This window comes from Phragmites australis, chromosome 10 (assembly GCF_958298935.1).
Source record: "Phragmites australis chromosome 10, lpPhrAust1.1, whole genome shotgun sequence".
Lineage (NCBI taxonomy): Eukaryota > Viridiplantae > Streptophyta > Magnoliopsida > Poales > Poaceae > Phragmites > Phragmites australis.
The window spans coordinates 10144962-10162847 of record NC_084930.1 but is presented as its reverse complement, the minus strand read 5'-3'; the positions used below and the strand labels follow the sequence as shown (position 1 = coordinate 10162847).

The 17886-nt window shown below is 43.2% G+C and overlaps 2 protein-coding genes across 3 annotated transcripts; one reads left to right on the top strand and one right to left on the bottom strand.

Moving 5' to 3' along the window:
• Positions 1-5256: 5256 nt before the first annotated feature.
• LOC133883532 (uncharacterized) lies at positions 5257-17633 on the top strand. Of its 2 annotated transcripts, XM_062322880.1 has the most exons (5): positions 5257-5548; positions 6351-6464; positions 6553-6650; positions 11924-13156; positions 17159-17633. In XM_062322880.1, exons 2-4 carry the CDS (start codon positions 6395-6397, stop codon positions 13130-13132), a joined length of 1377 nt encoding a protein of 458 aa, XP_062178864.1. In that variant the 5' UTR covers positions 5257-5548; positions 6351-6394; the 3' UTR covers positions 13133-13156; positions 17159-17633. The 2 variants fall into 2 exon arrangements, with proteins under 2 accessions (XP_062178864.1, XP_062178865.1); XM_062322881.1 differs by lacking the exon at positions 17159-17633 and having other exon boundaries at positions 6556-6650; positions 11924-14312.
• Positions 13375-16098, bottom strand: LOC133930084 (uncharacterized). Its single transcript, XM_062376789.1, has 2 exons — positions 14151-16098; positions 13375-13640 (listed from the first exon to the last, which is right to left on the bottom strand). The coding sequence occupies exons 1-2, from the start codon at positions 16012-16014 to the stop codon at positions 13375-13377; spliced, it is 2130 nt and encodes a 709-aa protein (XP_062232773.1). The 5' UTR covers positions 16015-16098.
• Positions 17634-17886: the final 253 nt, after the last annotated feature.

Genomic DNA, 17886 nt, shown 5'->3' with positions numbered 1-17886 from the left:
ATCAGTAGACAAAAAGAAGATTAATTGGCAGCGTTGGTCCAAATTGACACAACTGAAAGCATATGGAGGTGTGGTGTTCAGAGATATGCAGTTGTTTAACACTATGTTACTAGGCAAGCAAAGCTGGAGGCTACTTGCGAACCCTAACTTTCTATATGCTTGTGTTCTCAAAGGAAGATATTATCCAAATGGAGATACTCTAATGGCAACCAGGAAGAAACATGCTAGTCAAATGTGGAGTCATCTAGGCTGGCTGAGATGCCATGAGAAAGGGCCTAATCAAATAGATTGTTGATGGCACTTCTACTTATATTTGGAATGACAAATGGATCCCGGATCACTACAATATGCAGCCAATCGCTGATGCTGAAGGAGCAGGCTTTCAGCAGGTTTCAGAATTGATTACTGAAGACGGCTTGCATTGGAATGAATAGCGGGTTCGGGATTCTTTCTTACCTCCAGATGTCAATGCTATTCTACGTGTCCCTTTGGGGAATGCTCAAGAAGACTTCTAGGCATGGGCACCAGAAAAACATGGAGTATATACAGTTCAGTCAGCATATCGTCTACTGTCGGACGAGAAGAGAATGATAGAAAAACACAGCTCTGCGTCCACTTCCTCATCCAACAACACCTGGACAAAATTGTGGAAACTAAAAGTGCCACCAAAGGCGAGAGTGTTATGGTGGAAGGTGGTCAATGGATTCATAGCCACTAGCCACACGCTTCACCATCGCCATATTGAGACAATTCCAAGATGTGAATGTGTAAGCATTTAGACTCCTAATTCCAGTTTTGGGGATTAATGGCAATGCAATCATCGTGACTAACGTGTGTTTTTGTAGGAACTATTGAAAGTTATGTTACAATAATAATTCTTGGGTATTCTTGATCCCTATTGGTTTTTATATTCATGGTTCAAATGATATGCATGAAGATTAAGGATTGACTAGTTCTAAGTGTTATTTAGAATTGAGAGACACTTAGAGTAGTATAGGTTTTTGTTTTTCCTTTGGATGTACTATTAAGAGGCTGAGGATACTAGTTTGATTTAGTTGGAACAAGAGAGGTAGTTGTGATGCACACTAGTCAAGTCTAGCACTAGGTAGCTCGGAGGAAGCCCAAGAAATAAAGGATTCAAGGCGGATCAAAACTTGGACTGAAATGAAGAAGTGCATTTTTTCTGTGAACACCGGATGAATAGATGATAACACCGGAAGATGAACAATGGATCACCAGAAGGATTATACAAAGAGAAATTTTTCAGCGGAAAATTGAAGTATGTTCATCGGATGATTCGATGACTAACACCGGAAGATGCATAGTGGATCACCAGAAGGCTTATGCAGAGAGCAATTTTTCAATGGAAAATTGAAGTATGTTCATCGTATGATCAACACCGAAAGATGAACATGAATATCACTGCCAAGGGATTTTTTGAGAAATGGTGAAGTTATAGATATCGGAAATTCTGGTGTATACATCGGAATAATATTCTAGAGAAGAATAATTCTATGAGAAAATAAAGTTATACACATCGGAAGTTCTGATATGTACATCGGAAAAATCACTGGAGTATTTGTGCAGAGGCTACTGTTGGTAAAGGTCAGAAGTGATATACACATCAGATGTTCCGATGTTGATGTTTGAATATCACTAGATCATTCGGTGAGTATGGCCGTACAATAACGACTAGTTTGTAAGATTTTTTGACTTACGTTGATTGGATGTTCCGATGATGGAAATGGACGCATCACCAGATCATCTTGTGAGTGCAATTTTTTCTGGGTGATTGGGCAACAGTTAGTTTTTGCCTTTGGGCTATAAATACTCCACCAACTAGTCCATTACGAAACTCTTGGCTAGTGGTTGAGCTTAGTGGCATACTTGGAGAGTCAAGAGGTAGAAGAAGAACTTGAGTGATTTCCAATCTTTGTAATTGCAAGATTAAGGACATCATCAGTGTTAGGAGAGTAGCTAGTGCACATCGAATCATTTATAGGTGCAAATTAATTAACCTAAGGGTACCCACCGACACTCTTTAGTTCAACGAATAACACTATTTTTATCAAATTGAGCAATTTTTTTTTTAGAAAACTAGTGTTATTGGTTGAACTAAAGAGGGTTAGTGGTACCCTTAGGTAATTTACACCTCTAAAATAATCTCTTTGGATTATATTAGGTCAAATGAGGTTCTTAGTTTATTACTCTTGGTGATTGGCATCACCAAGATGGTTTGGTGGCATTTGGTCTTGAGAAGATTCATGGTGGAGTGATTGTTGAAGCCCCAAGATGATCATAATACTAGTTTGGAGTCTATTGATCTAGAGTGGAGAAAGACTACTGCTAGAGAGAGCTTGGTTCCTTGCACGGGATCAAAAGGGAGCTATACCCTTGCGCGGGTGCTCCAACGAGACTAAGGGGAGCACCAACTCATCAATACATTGGAAAAAAATTGAGTCCCCTATCCCTCATTTTTACTTTGAATAATTTAAGTCTAGCATTTAATTTCCACATTTATATTTTTTAATTTTTTACTAGGGTTGCCTTACTAGATTAGGAATAGTGTTTCATTGATCATACATGTTTATCACTTAGAAACTAGTGCATATTTAGGTTTGTGTTGCTACTTTCCTTACAATAGTTTTTAGAGGTAGAAACGTTTTAGAACTCAATTCACCCCATCTTGGACACCTTGATCTTACCGAATGGTGTGGTGCAGATCAAGAAACAATTATAAATGTTTTAGTTGAATGCACTTTTGCTCAATATTTCTGGCAGATCATGAAAGAGGTAACAGCTATGGAACTCCCCTCTTTGCACCCTCTCACATGGACAAAGGATATGTTATTTGACGAGATTTGCAAGGATGATCAGGGCCGATCCCAAAGGGGGACAAGTAGGGCGGTCATCCCAGGCCCCTAAAATCCAAGGGCCCCCCTCCCATATAGGTATATATCTATACTACAAGTATACAAACTAATGGGAATTCAGATGACCAAGATCCTGTAGAAGACGATATTGATATCAATGAGGATGATAGAAATATAAGTGGTCATGAGAATATATTTAGTTTATCGGCTAGTGTTGATGAACAACTAGTTTTTACTACGGATATTTTTTATTCAAGAAATTGGGATAATCTTGATAACAAAGCAAGGAACATATTAGTGGAGAAGGAACCTATAAGAGAAGAAAATATTGAATTCACTTTAGATGCTAACTAAATATAATGAAGAAATTATACAAGGTTAGAAGGTTAGAAGGCTTTTTGGTTATGGTTGATATGGCAAATAATTTATTAAAAAATAGATTTGAAGAACTTCAAGCATTCAAAAGTATATTTGGGTTTTTACTAAGTTCGATAACCTTGAAATCATCGGGATATATTGAATTAAAAGTTTGATGTGCTAAATTTGCAAATACTTTCTCTCTAGATGGTTCATATGATGTTGAGTCAAATGATCTAATTTCTGAGTTAAAGTTATACAATTTACTTTACCAGATAGGACAATGCATTTTATGGTGAATTTTGAGTATGTCAGAGTAGCAAATTGTTATCCTAATATTTCTATTGTTATCCTAATATTCAACTGAAAGAAGCTTTTCAAAGTTGAATATTGAAGAACTATTTAACATTCACAATATCTAAGAAAGATTAAATGGTTTGGTAACTTTATGCATTAAGAAAAAATTATTGGATGAGATTGATGTTGATACTATTATCAATGATTTTGTATTTAGAAATGTTCAAAGAAATTGTTTAAGTTGATCTCTAGAAAGTGTTCGAGGTGAGGAGTATTGTTTTTGGATATACAATTGTTTATCGGAAATATTTTTTAATGCACCAAGTATTATATTTATAATTTATATATTAATTATCTTTTGATGTTTCAATTCAATAGAGTCTTATTTTTAGTTTCGTCCCGAGCTACTAAAATCTCAGGACCAACCCCGAGGATAATGCTGCCACTATCCTCTGTGGTATGTGGTTGTTATGGATGGTTAGAAACAAGAAAAAGCACAGAAAAAATAATTGATACCAACGTTGCGGTTTTGTGGGCAAGAGACACAGTCATGGACTTAATTTATGGAAAGGAGTCCCCTCGAGGCTGCAATCTGCACCTAGCTGCAACACATGAAAACCTCATCCATCAAGCTAGTTCAAATGCAATAGCGACACGCTTTCCATGCGAATGATGGGCCGTGAATCTTGATACGAGCGTGCTCCTAGCTGGGGAAGTCACACGTGCGTTCAAACGTGTCCGATTCCGGTGGGGGGAGGGCAAGCGGCCTGCGAGCTGTGGGGAGGGGGCACGGCCTGCAGGCCGAGGCCTAGGGGAATGGGGGAGGTCGTGGTGTACCTTTTTTTAGGTACATGTGGATTTATGTTGGAAATTTTGTTTAAAAAGTTATCTAGAAAAAGTTATGGAGAAAAAAAAATCAGCACAAACTTTTTTCAACAAATTTTTTTTTAGAAAACTTTCAAAAAAAGAAAGTTGTGGAGGGAGAGGGCTTTCCGAAAAAGAAAAATTGCTAGTTGGCTTGCCTGCGAGCGCCCGTGAATTTGCCACGTCCGTCGTGGGCGCTGTAAAATCCGAGATGAGAGGCGGGAGGGGGGGCTTTGACCTTTGAGGGTGCCTCTGCATACTGGTACCCCATGCCATGAACCCTCTGATCATAAAAGGTGAAGCAACGCGACATGGTGTGGAACTTGCGATCAAACAAGTGCTGATTGAGACTGACGGCCAAGGTTGTGGACTTCTAGAATCGACGTGAGTCGGTTGAGATATCATTCCAATTCTACGTGACATTGATATTTACTTTTCTCCATGACAAACTAATTATGTCACACATGTTTTATCAAGTTTATCTATTGTTTTGCATAGGTGCGATTGGCTAATAATGGCACCTCCTTTCTTACAAAGCTCACTGCTCTAACCCTGCTTCTATATAATTCAAAGCTCCTTGGTCTAAAAAAAGGGCAAAGAATCGAATGATGAGCTCCTCGATCCGCGGTTCATTTGTCTCGATTCGGCATACCCTTACACCGCGTCTCCAATGTTGTCGAAAGTAATAGCTTCTCTCCTTTACATTCAGGCGGCGTGTTCCTGAGTCAATTGCGCATCAGGAGGGAGGAGAGCAGCACGGCAGAGCAAAAAACGCGGTTGAAACGCGCTAGCTCCGTCTGCTGCTGATCGATGCCACGAAAATATATTTATTTGTGGGAGGGACATGCACCAGCCGGAAATACCAGCGATATGGTGGTCGCCCTCGGGTTTGGCGAGGCGGTTGTTCGACACGACGTCACCATGTGTGATGATGATGACGACTGAACGGCCGTGACAAGCATCTCAGCTTGAGACTACGAAGCGCCGACCTCATCACACTTGTCCATGTCCAAGTAGCCACCAGAGTCTCGGAGGGAGCTGTTCTGGATTCTTGGGTTGCGTGCCCGTCCAGCGTCTCGACGTCGTCTATTCACGACGGCCGCAGTGTCTAGTTGCCTCCGGCGACGTGCCCCTGCCGCGATCCATCCCAACCGCAGGTCAGTCCCGGTGCGCCTTTTCATTCCCCGGTCGCCGATTGCATTGCGGCGAGGAGTTTCGTGTGTTCTCCTAGCTCTCTGTTGAGTTGTTTGTTTTCTGAGGTCGGCGACCCGTGATGTGTGTTGTCTGTGCTCGTATTCATTCGGCTCCTTCGATGATGCCGGACTCGGACTGGGAATTAGCACCTGTTGCTCTTCGACCTCTCTTGGAGTATCTCGAGCTCCTTTTGTTTAATTCTTGTGATCTTGTCTTATGCTAGTAGTAGTAACTAATTAGCCTCGGTTTTCGAGGTTGCGATTTGGGTTTTTTCAGCCTCTGGTTTTGATTGATGGTTGCTTGCCTGGTTTGAGTTGACATCGATTTTGATATGCGCACGTTTTGCCTGTCTCCTATTCTGGTTCTTTTTCCCCATCTAGGGAACACATCGATCTGCTCCATTCAGCAGTGGTGCCGACTGCCGGTGCAGAAAAGGAAGAACACGTAGATATCTTTGTTCCACCGCACGATCTTACTCGATGTGTTCATATCAAGCTTTGTTCCACCTTTTTCATGATGCTGTGGATGAGCCTTTTCCTAACGAACTCAGAGATTCATTTAATCATTTGACTATGCCTATGATAGCGAAGCAAAAAAAACACTCGAGAAAAGTAGTCCGGAATAGCTGGTCCGGACAACGATAGATATACATATTTATGTTTTCCTTCTCGTACTATAACTCCATTCATAATCCAATAATCCATCACTTGATGAGACCTGTAAAATTAGTTGCATTCACCCTAAATTCCACCTCAATGATTGCAGAGGGGAAGCTACCGATCAACTAATTACTCAACTCCGTCGCGGCCATGACCGACGACCGTGAAACCATGGCCGAAGAGGGGTGTGCCGGTCAGGTTCGGCAGCCCAGCGGCGGAGGTGGGGACCTCGTGGAACCATCGCTCGAAGGCTGGTTCCTTTCACCGTTGTTTTTCGGTTCTGACAGCGACTTCGCTTCTTTTCGCAGCAGGTTCGCCATCACCTCTCGAGACAGAGAAGAAGGCGTCCGTCACTCCGGCGCCGCCACCGCCACTGTCACCGCCGACAGCAAAGGATCTCGCTCAGGTACGCGCTCCAACCCACTTGCTCGACCCGTTTTTCAATTCTCCGGTGACCAGAGCGATTTAACCGCTATTGGTTTGCGACTCTTAGAGCCTGTTTAGCAAAACTCTTAGAGCAATTTTTCGATTGGAATCGGAAGAGTTCTGTCAAACAGTAACTTTCAGTTTTTAGTTTACTGAGTAAAATCCGTGTGAGTGATTATTTGAAATAAAGTAGAAGTTGATAAGTTGAAAAAAAGCAGCTTCCCTGATTCATTTTCCGCATCGAATCACTTCCTCTGTATAGTTTATTTTAGAGAATCACTTTCAATCATAGAATTACTTCTTTAAAAAGTTACTTTTCATATAAATTTGAATTAGAGAGATCTCTACTGAATATGCCCTTATCCTTTTACGCTGAGTGGGGTATTAGGTGTAGCTCAAGCACCTAGGTGAGCGAGACTTGGACTGGCGGTCCATGTCATTGTCATGTCGCTGTGGACCGGCGGTGAGCGAGAATTGCACTCAACTGGCCGGCCATGTCGAGGGCTCCTGTGTCAACGGTCAACCAGTCGGCCGATACTTCTAGATCCAGGCAATAAGCAACGACTTTCTAGTACAAGATAAAATAGATACTGTTGTGAACAATAATTCTGGAATGCAGGAAAGAATCACTTTTAAGTTCTAGAAGGCAACATTTTCCGCGAAGTAACCAGGTGGTCTAACCTACCACGGCCACAAAGTTCACTCTGTTTTTTTAAGTTGTAAAGATAAAGGAAGAGTAAATCGCAGATAAATGCACATATGTGGCTTATGAAATTCAGTTTTTCAACACATTTCACAAAAAAGTACAAATACTTTGCTCATATTATAACAAAACTACATCTTTTATGTGACGCTATTACTTTTGGGCGTCTACTGACATCTTGGACCCACATGTAAAGCACAAGTGGGGATAATTTCACATCAAAATTGACGATGTCTCGCATATTGGCCCGGGAAGCCGATCGATTTTTCAGACTAATGGTGTCTGTTAAATAGTGTCGTTTTGTGAACTGTAATAACATTGGTTGTAGTTATATGAAACCGCTTAAGAAAATGTAGTTTTGAGCTTATTTAGACCAAAAAATCGTAGCTTTTGAAATTTACACATAAAGAAAAGAGGAATTTTCACAAAACAAGGGTGCATTTATTTATAGACCAATTTTTATTTGTCATTGTAATTTTCTTTAATCCGGGATCTATCATCACAGAATGACTTATCCCTCATAAGCCATCGAGTTGTAATTTCTTACCATTTTATGACATCCATGTCACCTATATTAGTTTTGTCCCTAATTAAAAAAAGTCTCATAAATGGCCAACCTACCCTTGTCTTTCACCTCCATCCAAGCTGCCTTCTTTCCAATCCGCTGTGGAGGCAAGCAGCACCGGCGGTGAGGAAGGGTTCGGGACTAGCCATGCCTCTGCACCACGCTCCCTGGCCACCCCATCCCAATCGCTCCCTGACCACCCACAGCCCCATCTCCGTCTTACGCTCCCTGAGCCCCTGTTGTCATTGTGCACATCCCACGCTGAGGGAAGGTCCATGGCTCAGCACGATTAGCCAATCGAGCTGCCGCTCGTTTAGGGTGTGAACCATATGCGTGGCGAGGAGGGAGTGGTTGGTTCTCATAGTCGTCATGATACTCGGCATCGTCGTGCTCGAGCGGGAGACGAGGAATGGGATAGCAGGAGGAGAAGTACCTATCGATGACGGCAAGGAGAGGCCACAACGCACTAGCCGCAGAGGATGCATGGCTAGGGATGGCAATGGGTCTAGACCCGTCGGGTTGTACCACCCCGTACCTATACCCGTGTGAAAAAATTACGCTCGCTACAATACCCATACCCGCACACGGGTACGATATTTATCCATACCCGTACCCGTGCGGGTAACGGGTACCCAACGGGTTACCCACACCCGAAAACTCACCCTCAATGATCGGGAGGGGCGACAGAGGGTGAGGCGGCGGTGGCGGCAGGGAGGGGTGACAGAGGAGGAGGCAACGGCGGCGAAAGCCACCGGGAGGGGCGGCGGAAGCCCACCTAGGCCCAACTAATCTGATTAGGTACACGAGTACGGGTAGTAGGAGAACGGGTACGGATACGGGTAGTAGGAGAACAGATCCATACCCGCTCCACCTGATAGGTGACGATTTTCCCCATTAATAGACCCGCGGGTATGAGAAGTGGTCCATACTCGACCTCTAATGGAGTAATTACCCACTGGGTTTCGGGGCCCCATTGCCATCTCTATGCATGGTGTTTCTTTTTTGTTGGCATTTTCTATTGTTATACTTGGTGTTGACGCACAAATTCAGTCAGCTAGGCGCTATTCTACCGGCAACAAACTGTTCACATCCGGCAATAGCTAGTTAGTTTCAGTTCTGTTTCAGTTTGTTGGTTAGCTGTAGACTAGGAGTCGGTTGCTGCTGAATAGGAGAATAGGAGGTAGGGGCAGATTTCGTCCGAGCGGTGGAGTTATCGCGTCGCAGTGGGCGGGGTCTCTCAGGGGTTACTCATCGAGTAGAAGAACGGAAGCTCGCGGGAAGCGGCAACATTGTGGCGAGGCGGAGCTCTTAGCGATGTGATGTCGGGTAGTTGCGGAACAGGATCCTGGGCTCCTGGCAGGTCCCAGACACCCTCCATGCTATGTCAATCCCCTTCTTCAGGTATCAATCCAAACTGCCGTACAGTTAAATTCTGAATCTGACCATTTGAAGATCCTGGATACACCCACGATCCATACCAAATATACGCGTAGCTGCGGATACAACAAGGCGTTATTGGTTGGGACAATAGGGATACTCTATACAGAAAAAACGTATTGCTCGTGGGTGTAGACAGGTTGCTGTCACAGTGGAATTCAAGATTTTGGGGACATACTCGGTGTTGGTCACGGTGGGGTAAATATCTGCGCACATGGATGAACTCGCTTATAAGAATTCCAAGCTTTTCTCGTATATACAGGCAATTGCCAACTTTAACTTTTAACTAAGGCGCATATAACTTTCAAGTTTGTCTGATTTCAACCCTCAATGAGGGAAATGTATAATCTACAGCCTCCATGTTGAAACCGGTGCAAATCGGCCCCATATGCCTGGATTTGTTGGTGGTTTTCCAATGTTTGTAGCTGTATCACTTGTTTTTTTGCCACGTAGGCATCCATCTCATCACCTGTGTTGACATAGCAAATAGTACTAAACCATTGAGAGTCAGCAAAAGTAGGTAATGTGTCAAAAACCACTGCCACATTGTTGCCACGTTATATGAAAACTGGTGTGGGTTCAGGCATGGAGGGTCTTTTGAAATATTTTGACAGTTTGAGGGTGCAAAATAGATGGTTTTGAAGTTTAGGGTTTGAAAGTCCATTGGTGTTTTATGGACTTTTTTCTTTAACTAATTATGAAACTAAACCTTGGTTGTTTATCTAAATACACTAGGACTGAGTTTGCTAATCAATGCGGCCAAGCATGTATCAGGTTACCTGAACTCACAAATTTTCCTATATTTCACTGCCTAACGAAGTTACCTTTTTGTTGTCAAAACATTGAAGGTAAAATCTAGTTTGTGATTAGAAGTGGAATCACATAAGATATTTATACTTTTTCTGGAACAATCAAATCCTTATCTAAAGCTTTTTTAAATCCTTTCATTCGTGTATTGCAACAAGTTGGTAAGTCGAACCTAGACGCCAGGGCACCGTTCAGGCGACTAGGTCGACTAGACGGCCGACTAAGCCCGACTAGTCGGTCGACTAGGTTACCAAGTCGTTCTGACACTCATTGTCTAGTCGATAGTTGTAGTACTATAAATAGAGTAGTAATATACTAGTATATATACATTTAGACTTCCTCTTAGGATCTTGAGTTAGGCATCTACACATGAGCACACATCCAAGAGGAGCAAGTGAGTAACTAGCAACAAGATGGAGGATGAAGTACGCTCATCTTCGTCCTAGAGAGGAGGAAGCACGGCGGCAACAAGCAGGGGTGTGCTGGACACTTGGAGACGGAGAGAGGTTGAGAGAGGAGTAGAGGTATCCTACGTGGTGACAGCGGGTTGTAGAGAGGACTCCTGCCTCCTGCGCGGCGGGTGCTTGCGACCGACGGCGGCGGCGGTTGGACTGGAGATAGTGGAGAGAGAGGAGGAAGCGCGAAATGTTGGACTTGAGGCTGGAGGCAGCGAGAGAGAGAGGATGAGAATAGATGAGGTATATATATGAGGCTATGGGCTATTGGGCTCATGAAACCCTACTAGGCCACCGGCTGAAACAACCCAATTTACCAGTTCCAGCAAGTCGTTCACGACTTGTCTAGATGACTAATCGTGATTGATCGACGACTACTTGGACGACTAGCTGTCTAGACGCTCAAGTCGAGTCGTAGTGCCTAGTCGGTGGCAGCTGACCGATTTGTCGATTAATCGTCAACTAATCGTGACTAATCGGACGACTTGAAAACATTGGTGTATTACTCTCCAACATATTAAAAATGAGTCTAGAATTGGTGTCCTTCATCCTCATTTTGTTGACATTGGAAAATTGTTAGGTGTCTTTTCTTGAAAAAAGACTAGACTAGTAGATCCCAAAAAAAGAAAGGGGTCCATTGGTAACACCTTTGAACTCCTATCCACAGATCTATACGTCGCCCAACTATAGTTGAAAGATCACATGAATAGCGCTGTCATTCTTTTTGGAGGCATAAAGACTAGCAACTTGACTTGTGACCCATCTCTGTCCATTTGCTATTCTGGTAGTTTTACACATTGATATATTTTCTAGCTATTTTTATGTTAATAATAATATAATCTGTTGTTATAAGCAGACATGATTAGGATTATTCATCTTATTACTCTGGTATGCTGTCAGTCAATCAATACCTTGGGACATTGTTTCGTATCCCAGTCCCCTCTATGAATGATTCTGTGCTTTTGTTGGCAATTAAGATTGGTTGTCCTAGTGCCCTGGTAAGGTAGTGTTTGGTAGAAAATTACTTATCACTTCTTTTTTACATGGAACTGGTATATTTTAACATTTAATTCTTCCTTTCGTTGGAGAAAATTGAATGGGTCCATGGTTTTTTTTTAAAAGCATGACAGTAGCATATTCTGTGTTATCATCAATGATCACAGTGTGCTGTTAACATGCAAATGACCACACTGGTCACAATTGTGTAATTGTGCTAATTTCTAGTTCTGTTTTTTCGTTTGATTGTGAAATGGAATAAGTTTAATTGGTAAAATTGTCAATTGCAGGCTGAGAAAGGCATCATTGCAACCAAGGAACCATGCCGCACCGCCAAAGCCCAGGAGAACATGGAGTTTGGTGCTGGCATTGCTGCCTTCGGTGCAAGCATGATGGTGGCGTGGTACTTCCTCTCTTCAGAGGCCAGAGGAGCACACAACCTGCGCTACATCATCCCAATGCTTCTTGGCTTTGCATGCTTCGTATGTGGTGTGTCGCTGATGCTCTTGAGTATGAACATCCTCGAGCTCCCGGAAAAAATCATTGCTGATGTCCAAGAAATGGCCTCCAAATACCTCTCCTTGTTGTGCAGCATATTACCTGTAGTAACATTGCTTAGCCCCTTGGTGCTTTCGGGGTATAAGGTCTACAGGTACATTGGCCTCACCCTTCTGGTTATGGTAACAACTCCACTTGCTTTATTGCGATGGTACATTGGACGCAAGGCTGATGGAGGTGAGGCAGCAGACAATGAGCACATGGAGCAATTAGAGGCTGCCTTTAAGTTTATCTCAGCCATCAGCAACTCTGCTAGTGGTGGTCTGGTTGCCTTGGTGGTCAATTACAATGTCACTGGTGGTTCAGGGCGCACTAAGGGTGCCGTCCTTGTAGCCATTTTCTTCATATTCACAACTGCCATTTGGGGCCTGCTCTCAATGGAGATCCGGACGAAGGTACTAGCGATCAAAAGCCCAAAGCTCCGAGGATTCATCATCCAAGCAATGTGGTTAGCCATTATCTTCATGCTTTTATCGCTGGCCTGTGCGGTTTTGGCAGAAGTTTTTGCTATAGTTGAGTTCTGCATCTTTGCTGCATTTGCGCCTTGGGTTTTTGCATCTGCTGTCTACCTGTTCCTTGAGCACTGCATTCACCGTGCCCGTGTACCTAGGGACAACAGTGCCAATGTGTCCCTGAAGGTCCATTTCAACTTGAAGGCTGATAGGGGGATCAAAGTCACCATGTGGTCATTTATGGCGATCATCGGTATCTTTGGAGGTTTCCTTCATGGTCATGACAAGATAGAGTCTCTGAAGGCTTGTGTCATCTTACTGACATCAGCTTTTATGTCCGGCTTTGCACTCACTCTGGTCAGTATGAAGACAGATTCAACCAGTCCCAGCTTTGCTGCAGCTACCACGGTACTAGATTGGACTGGGGCAGCAACGTTTGCGGCTGCAATATTTGCCGTTATAGTTGCAATGGTTTTGGAAATACTTTGAACCATGCTAGCCGTGTGGAGCAACCTGAGTTGTTACGGCGGTGTGGCGTGGCGCGGCGATCCACCACCTTCACAACTTTACAGCAACATGACGCGTGGCGTGACGACACTATACACACGTGGCGAATACAAACATTATAGTATAGGATATTAGCACAAAAGATAAATAGCAATGTAAATGTAGCATAAAAGACATAGCACTCTCGCATCAATCATCATTCAAAGTTTCAAATCTCTCATCTCTCAAAAGTCATCCAATGCAAACTCATCGAAATCGTTTGAAGCATCCATGTTCTCCACATCATCTTCAGTAGCATCCATTGGTTTGTCACTAAAATCATCAATATCAACATCATCCATAATGATGTCTTCTTCCTCTTCCTCCTCCTCATCATCTTCAACCACTCTTGCTTCTTCAACCACTCTTGATATATGTCTTGCACGACGAGCGTAGGTCCTAGGAAGGTTACAACCTCGAAGCTCATGTGATGCACCAATTGCTTCATCAACTTGGTCCCATGTGATGTCCAAAGCACTAGAACATTAAGGTTGGGCCGTTGGGTCAACCCATTCATTTTCCCAATCAAAATCTTCCATAACTAAAGGATCATAACTTTTACCCGCTTCCTCACGGCGTTTTTAGAACCTACTAGTCATTTTCCGATTGTAGGCAACATAAACCAAATCATTCAATCTTTTATGCTCTAGCCAGTTTCTCTTCTTTGTATGAATCTATAAGCAACCATAAAAGCAAGCAAAGTTAACAAAAATGTATTATTAATTTTGCTAATTGAAATGTGAAACTTGAGTACTTCACTTATAAATTCAAAAGTGCTCCAGTTACGCTCACAATCAGATGATGAAGCACAAAGACTAACAATACGCTTAGCAAATCTTTGTAAGTCAATAGATCGGCCACCATACGCACATCACCAATCAACTAAATTGACAATAAACATGCATATATTACGGGTTAAGCTATAAATAACATGCTGTAATTAAAATTTCAAATCACTTACGAGGGTTCTTTGACTTCATAGTTTGGAGGGCCATACAATTCTTGAAGATGCCTCCACGTTGATTTTCGTAGAGCATGGATTGTTCTTCAATTTTGTTTTGAAGGGTCTCATCTTCCACCATTCGTGCAAGCACATAATTGAAACAACCCCTTATGTGCCTAACATATTCATCATTCTCTTTTTGGATGGCATAGAATTTTCCTGGGTTCAAAAAGAGGGCAGCACCATAGAGTGGGGTGTCCATTTGCCTATCCCAACGACCCTCAATAATTTGGAAGATATTATTGAGTAAGCTTATCTTGTTTTCAGTACAGAAGGCAACCTTTATCCTCTCTTTTGCATGATTCATGAGAGAAGCAACCTCTGGCATGGCAGGCCTCTCATCACCATCAACCACCCTCAACACAATGATAAGTGGTAGAGAAGCTCTAAGGCAATCCTCAACGGAGTTCCAAAACTCCCTAGAAAGCACAATATCATACACTTTTTTTCCGACCTCTGTCTTTGCTAGTTTGCAACTCGTCCAATCATTAGAGGTAAATTGATATCTCAGTGCATCTCTGTGCTTGTGCAAACTTTGCAAGGTGAGAAATATGGTAGCAAACTGAGTTGATGCTGGTCTCACAAGATCCCTAACACCTGTCTTCTCCCTCATTGCACTAAGAAGTCTTCCATGCCTATAGATGAAAGTAGTGACATGCCTGGCACGTGAGATAGGCTTCTTGAATGCCTTCAACTTTCCAACATCTTCCAACATAAGATCCAAGCAATGTGCAGCACAAGGTGTCCAATAAAACATGGGAAACCTCTCCATGAGAAGCTTGCCCGTTGCCTTATAGTTAGCCCCATTGTCAGTGAAAACTTGCACAACTTTATCAACACCAATGTCGCTTATTCTCTTCTCTAACAAATCAGCTAGCATCACTTGATCATGAACTTCACTTGATGCATCAATTGACTCTAAGAAGAAAGTCCCCTCCAAACTATTGACTAGGAAGTTGATCAAATGGTGCCCTCTCCTATCCGTCCATCCATCTGACATTAATGTGCAGCCATATTGCTTCCATGCATCCTCATGCCTCTTCCTCAAATCATCTGTCTTCTTAACAACCTTCTCGAGCAATGGCTCCGTAAGCTCATGGTAGGAAGGAGGTTTGTACCCAGAACCATATTGTGCAGTTGCCTCTATAGCAATCTTGAACTGCCTAGAATTTGGAGCATTGAATGGTATGCCACATTCATAAAAGAACCTGGCCCACTCCAAGTTGACAGCATCTCTTTCTTCTTTTGTCCTCATGCTAGCTTGGATACTGATCTGAGAAGGACCCTTCGAATGTCTTTCTTCCACAACCTCTTTTGGAGTTCTTCTAAGTATTGAACCGACTGACTTTGTGTTGGGCTCTTTTGGTCCACTAAACTTCAAAAAGGTAGATTGTTTCCTTTTAGCAGCTATCTCGGAACTAGGATGCACAATACTTCTAGAAGCATCTTGGGACTCCTCTGTCACATCAAGCACATCATCATCTTCTCCTTGAAGCCCTCCATCATCATCAAGCAGAAGTGGTCTCTTCTTGCCCTTCAAAGCAGCTTGCATCTCCCGAGCGATAGCTAGTGTGGTTTTGCTACACTTCAGAATATCTCCATAACCACCCACAAGATGCTCCTTGAGCCTTGTAATTCCTCCAGTTACAGTTCTATCACACAAACAACACTGCAAGAGATCTCTATTACCAATAGTCAGCCAAAATGCATATTTCCATCCAGGATCATTTGATCTTCTCGGCTTTCGCTTTGGATCAGTCTTTGGATCATAATTTGATGCGGCGTCCGAGGCCTCCGTACTTCTAGTCCCTTGAGTAGCCATGTTCTGAAAACAAAGTGACAATAACTAAGAATTACAGTCCAAAATTCTGATTCACATGATTCATGCACTGGCAAGAAAGAGCCAACATTCGGAATCAGTCGATTCTCCTGTTCTTTTCTCAGATGCATATAACCAGAAAATCAGTTTATTTACTTATACTATGCGAATAAACATTTCAGGCTTGCTATTCAAAGGATTGAGATTGCAAAGAATGATCTGCAAAACAGAATTGCCAAAGAGGTACGGGAAGAAAGTGCACATGTGCTAATTAACCTTGATCTATTGGCCTCCTGTAATCTAATAGAAAGTGCCTCTCAGGCTAGGGGCAATGCAATCCTGTAATCTAATATTGCTTCCCTTGCCTTGTCAAATTTTCTTACCCATGCTTTGTATCTCTGGGAGCAAGTTATTCCAACTCTCAAGAGTTATTCCAGCTCTGTTTGTGACACATACCGGGGGAGCACGGAGCAGAGAGGGCTGTTCTCCAAGCGGACGGGCTCTAGCGGTCAGGCGGATGTGGGTGCAGCACTGCAGGCTGCAGTGACTCCCGGCGGATGTGGAAGATGTGCCCGGCGGATGTGGAAGATGTGCCCGGCGGATGTGGAAGATGCGCCCGGCGGAGGAGGATGCGCCAGCCGGCGGAGGAAGATGCGGCGCCGAGGAGGAAGAGGATGCGCCCGGCGGATGTAGAAGATCGGCCCCGAGGAGGAAGATGCGCCCAGCGGATGTGGAAGATCGGCCCCGAGGAGGAGGATGCGCCGGCCGATGGAGGAAGATGCGGCGCCGAGGAGGAAGATGTAGCGCCCCGGAGGAAGATGCTGCGCCCGGCGGAGGAGGATGCGCCGGCCACCAGAGGAAGATGCGGCGCCGAGGAGCACCAGGCCGATGAAGCTAAATTGGTCTGTGTTCTGGATTCTAGACACTTCTAAATTTCTATTCCTCTCCTTTCAACTTATGGTGTCCGCCATATTCCTCGTGACGCCAACCGACGCCATATCGACGCCATAGCGACGACATTCTTCTGTGGCGGATGTCATAGAATCCGGCGACGTGGCGTCACGTGGCGAGGTACAAAATACCGCCACGCCGCCATAACGACGCTATGGCGACGATATGGCGACACCATGATAAGTATGGGAGCAACCATCCTTTGTCGTGACGCTGCATGTATGCCCACTTTAACACAGTGAACCATCGGATCAAGACATCAAGTAGTGAATGTTCAAATTGAGATCGGATCAGGGATTGTCTGAAGGTGGCCCTGGAGCATTCATTTCTTTTTCATTTGACATCATGATGAGATGGAAACTGAAGTGAGCATGACTCTTGAAAGTGGTGGGATAATAAGCTCTTGGAGGTAAGCGTGGGGCTCAGGGTGATACTTCCTGTGACCTTGCTTTCTGGAGATTTATATTGTAATGTTCAGGGCAATACTCCGAATAATAATATGCATCGAAGGACCAAAATAAAAATGAGGCAAAAAATACATAAGCAAAAGAGAAGTAGAAGGGGCAGAAGTTTTTTCTTCTCCACTCCATTGGTTGTGATACTAGAAATTGCCCTTGATGTCTGTGAGCTGAGAACTTAATTTACAGTGGATTGTATGTTTTGTACCACAACTTTTAGGCTCCCATCGAAAAACAATTATAAGAAAATTTGACATGTACTACTGTAAATCTGTAATATCTTTTAGAATGTTATCCGTTATCCCACATTTTCTACTCTATCTCCATGTTTATTTTACCATTTATTTATGATGAGCTCAACTATATCATGCATATATAACTTGTGTTTTCCATATTTATTTCTCAAATCCCACTGCTTATGCCAATAGAGTTGATGGATTGGAAAAGCTTACATATTCGTGATTTT

Bases quoted from the DNA above. Each gene is read 5' to 3' on its own strand.
- LOC133883532 (XM_062322880.1), top strand. From the start codon at position 6,395: ATGACCGACGACCGTGAAACCATGGCCGAAGAGGGGTGTGCCGGTCAG. The intron at 6,465-6,552 runs GTGGGGACCTCG...TTCTTTTCGCAG, and splicing joins TCGGCAGCCCAGCGGCGGAG to CAGGTTCGCCATCACCTCTC. The intron at 6,651-11,923 runs GTACGCGCTCCA...TGTCAATTGCAG, and splicing joins CAGCAAAGGATCTCGCTCAG to GCTGAGAAAGGCATCATTGC.
- LOC133930084 (XM_062376789.1), bottom strand. From the start codon at position 16,014: ATGGCTACTCAAGGGACTAGAAGTACGGAGGCCTCGGACGCCGCATCA. The intron at 13,641-14,150 runs GTAAGTGATTTG...CATGGGACCAAG, and splicing joins TATGAAGTCAAAGAACCCTC to TTGATGAAGCAATTGGTGCA.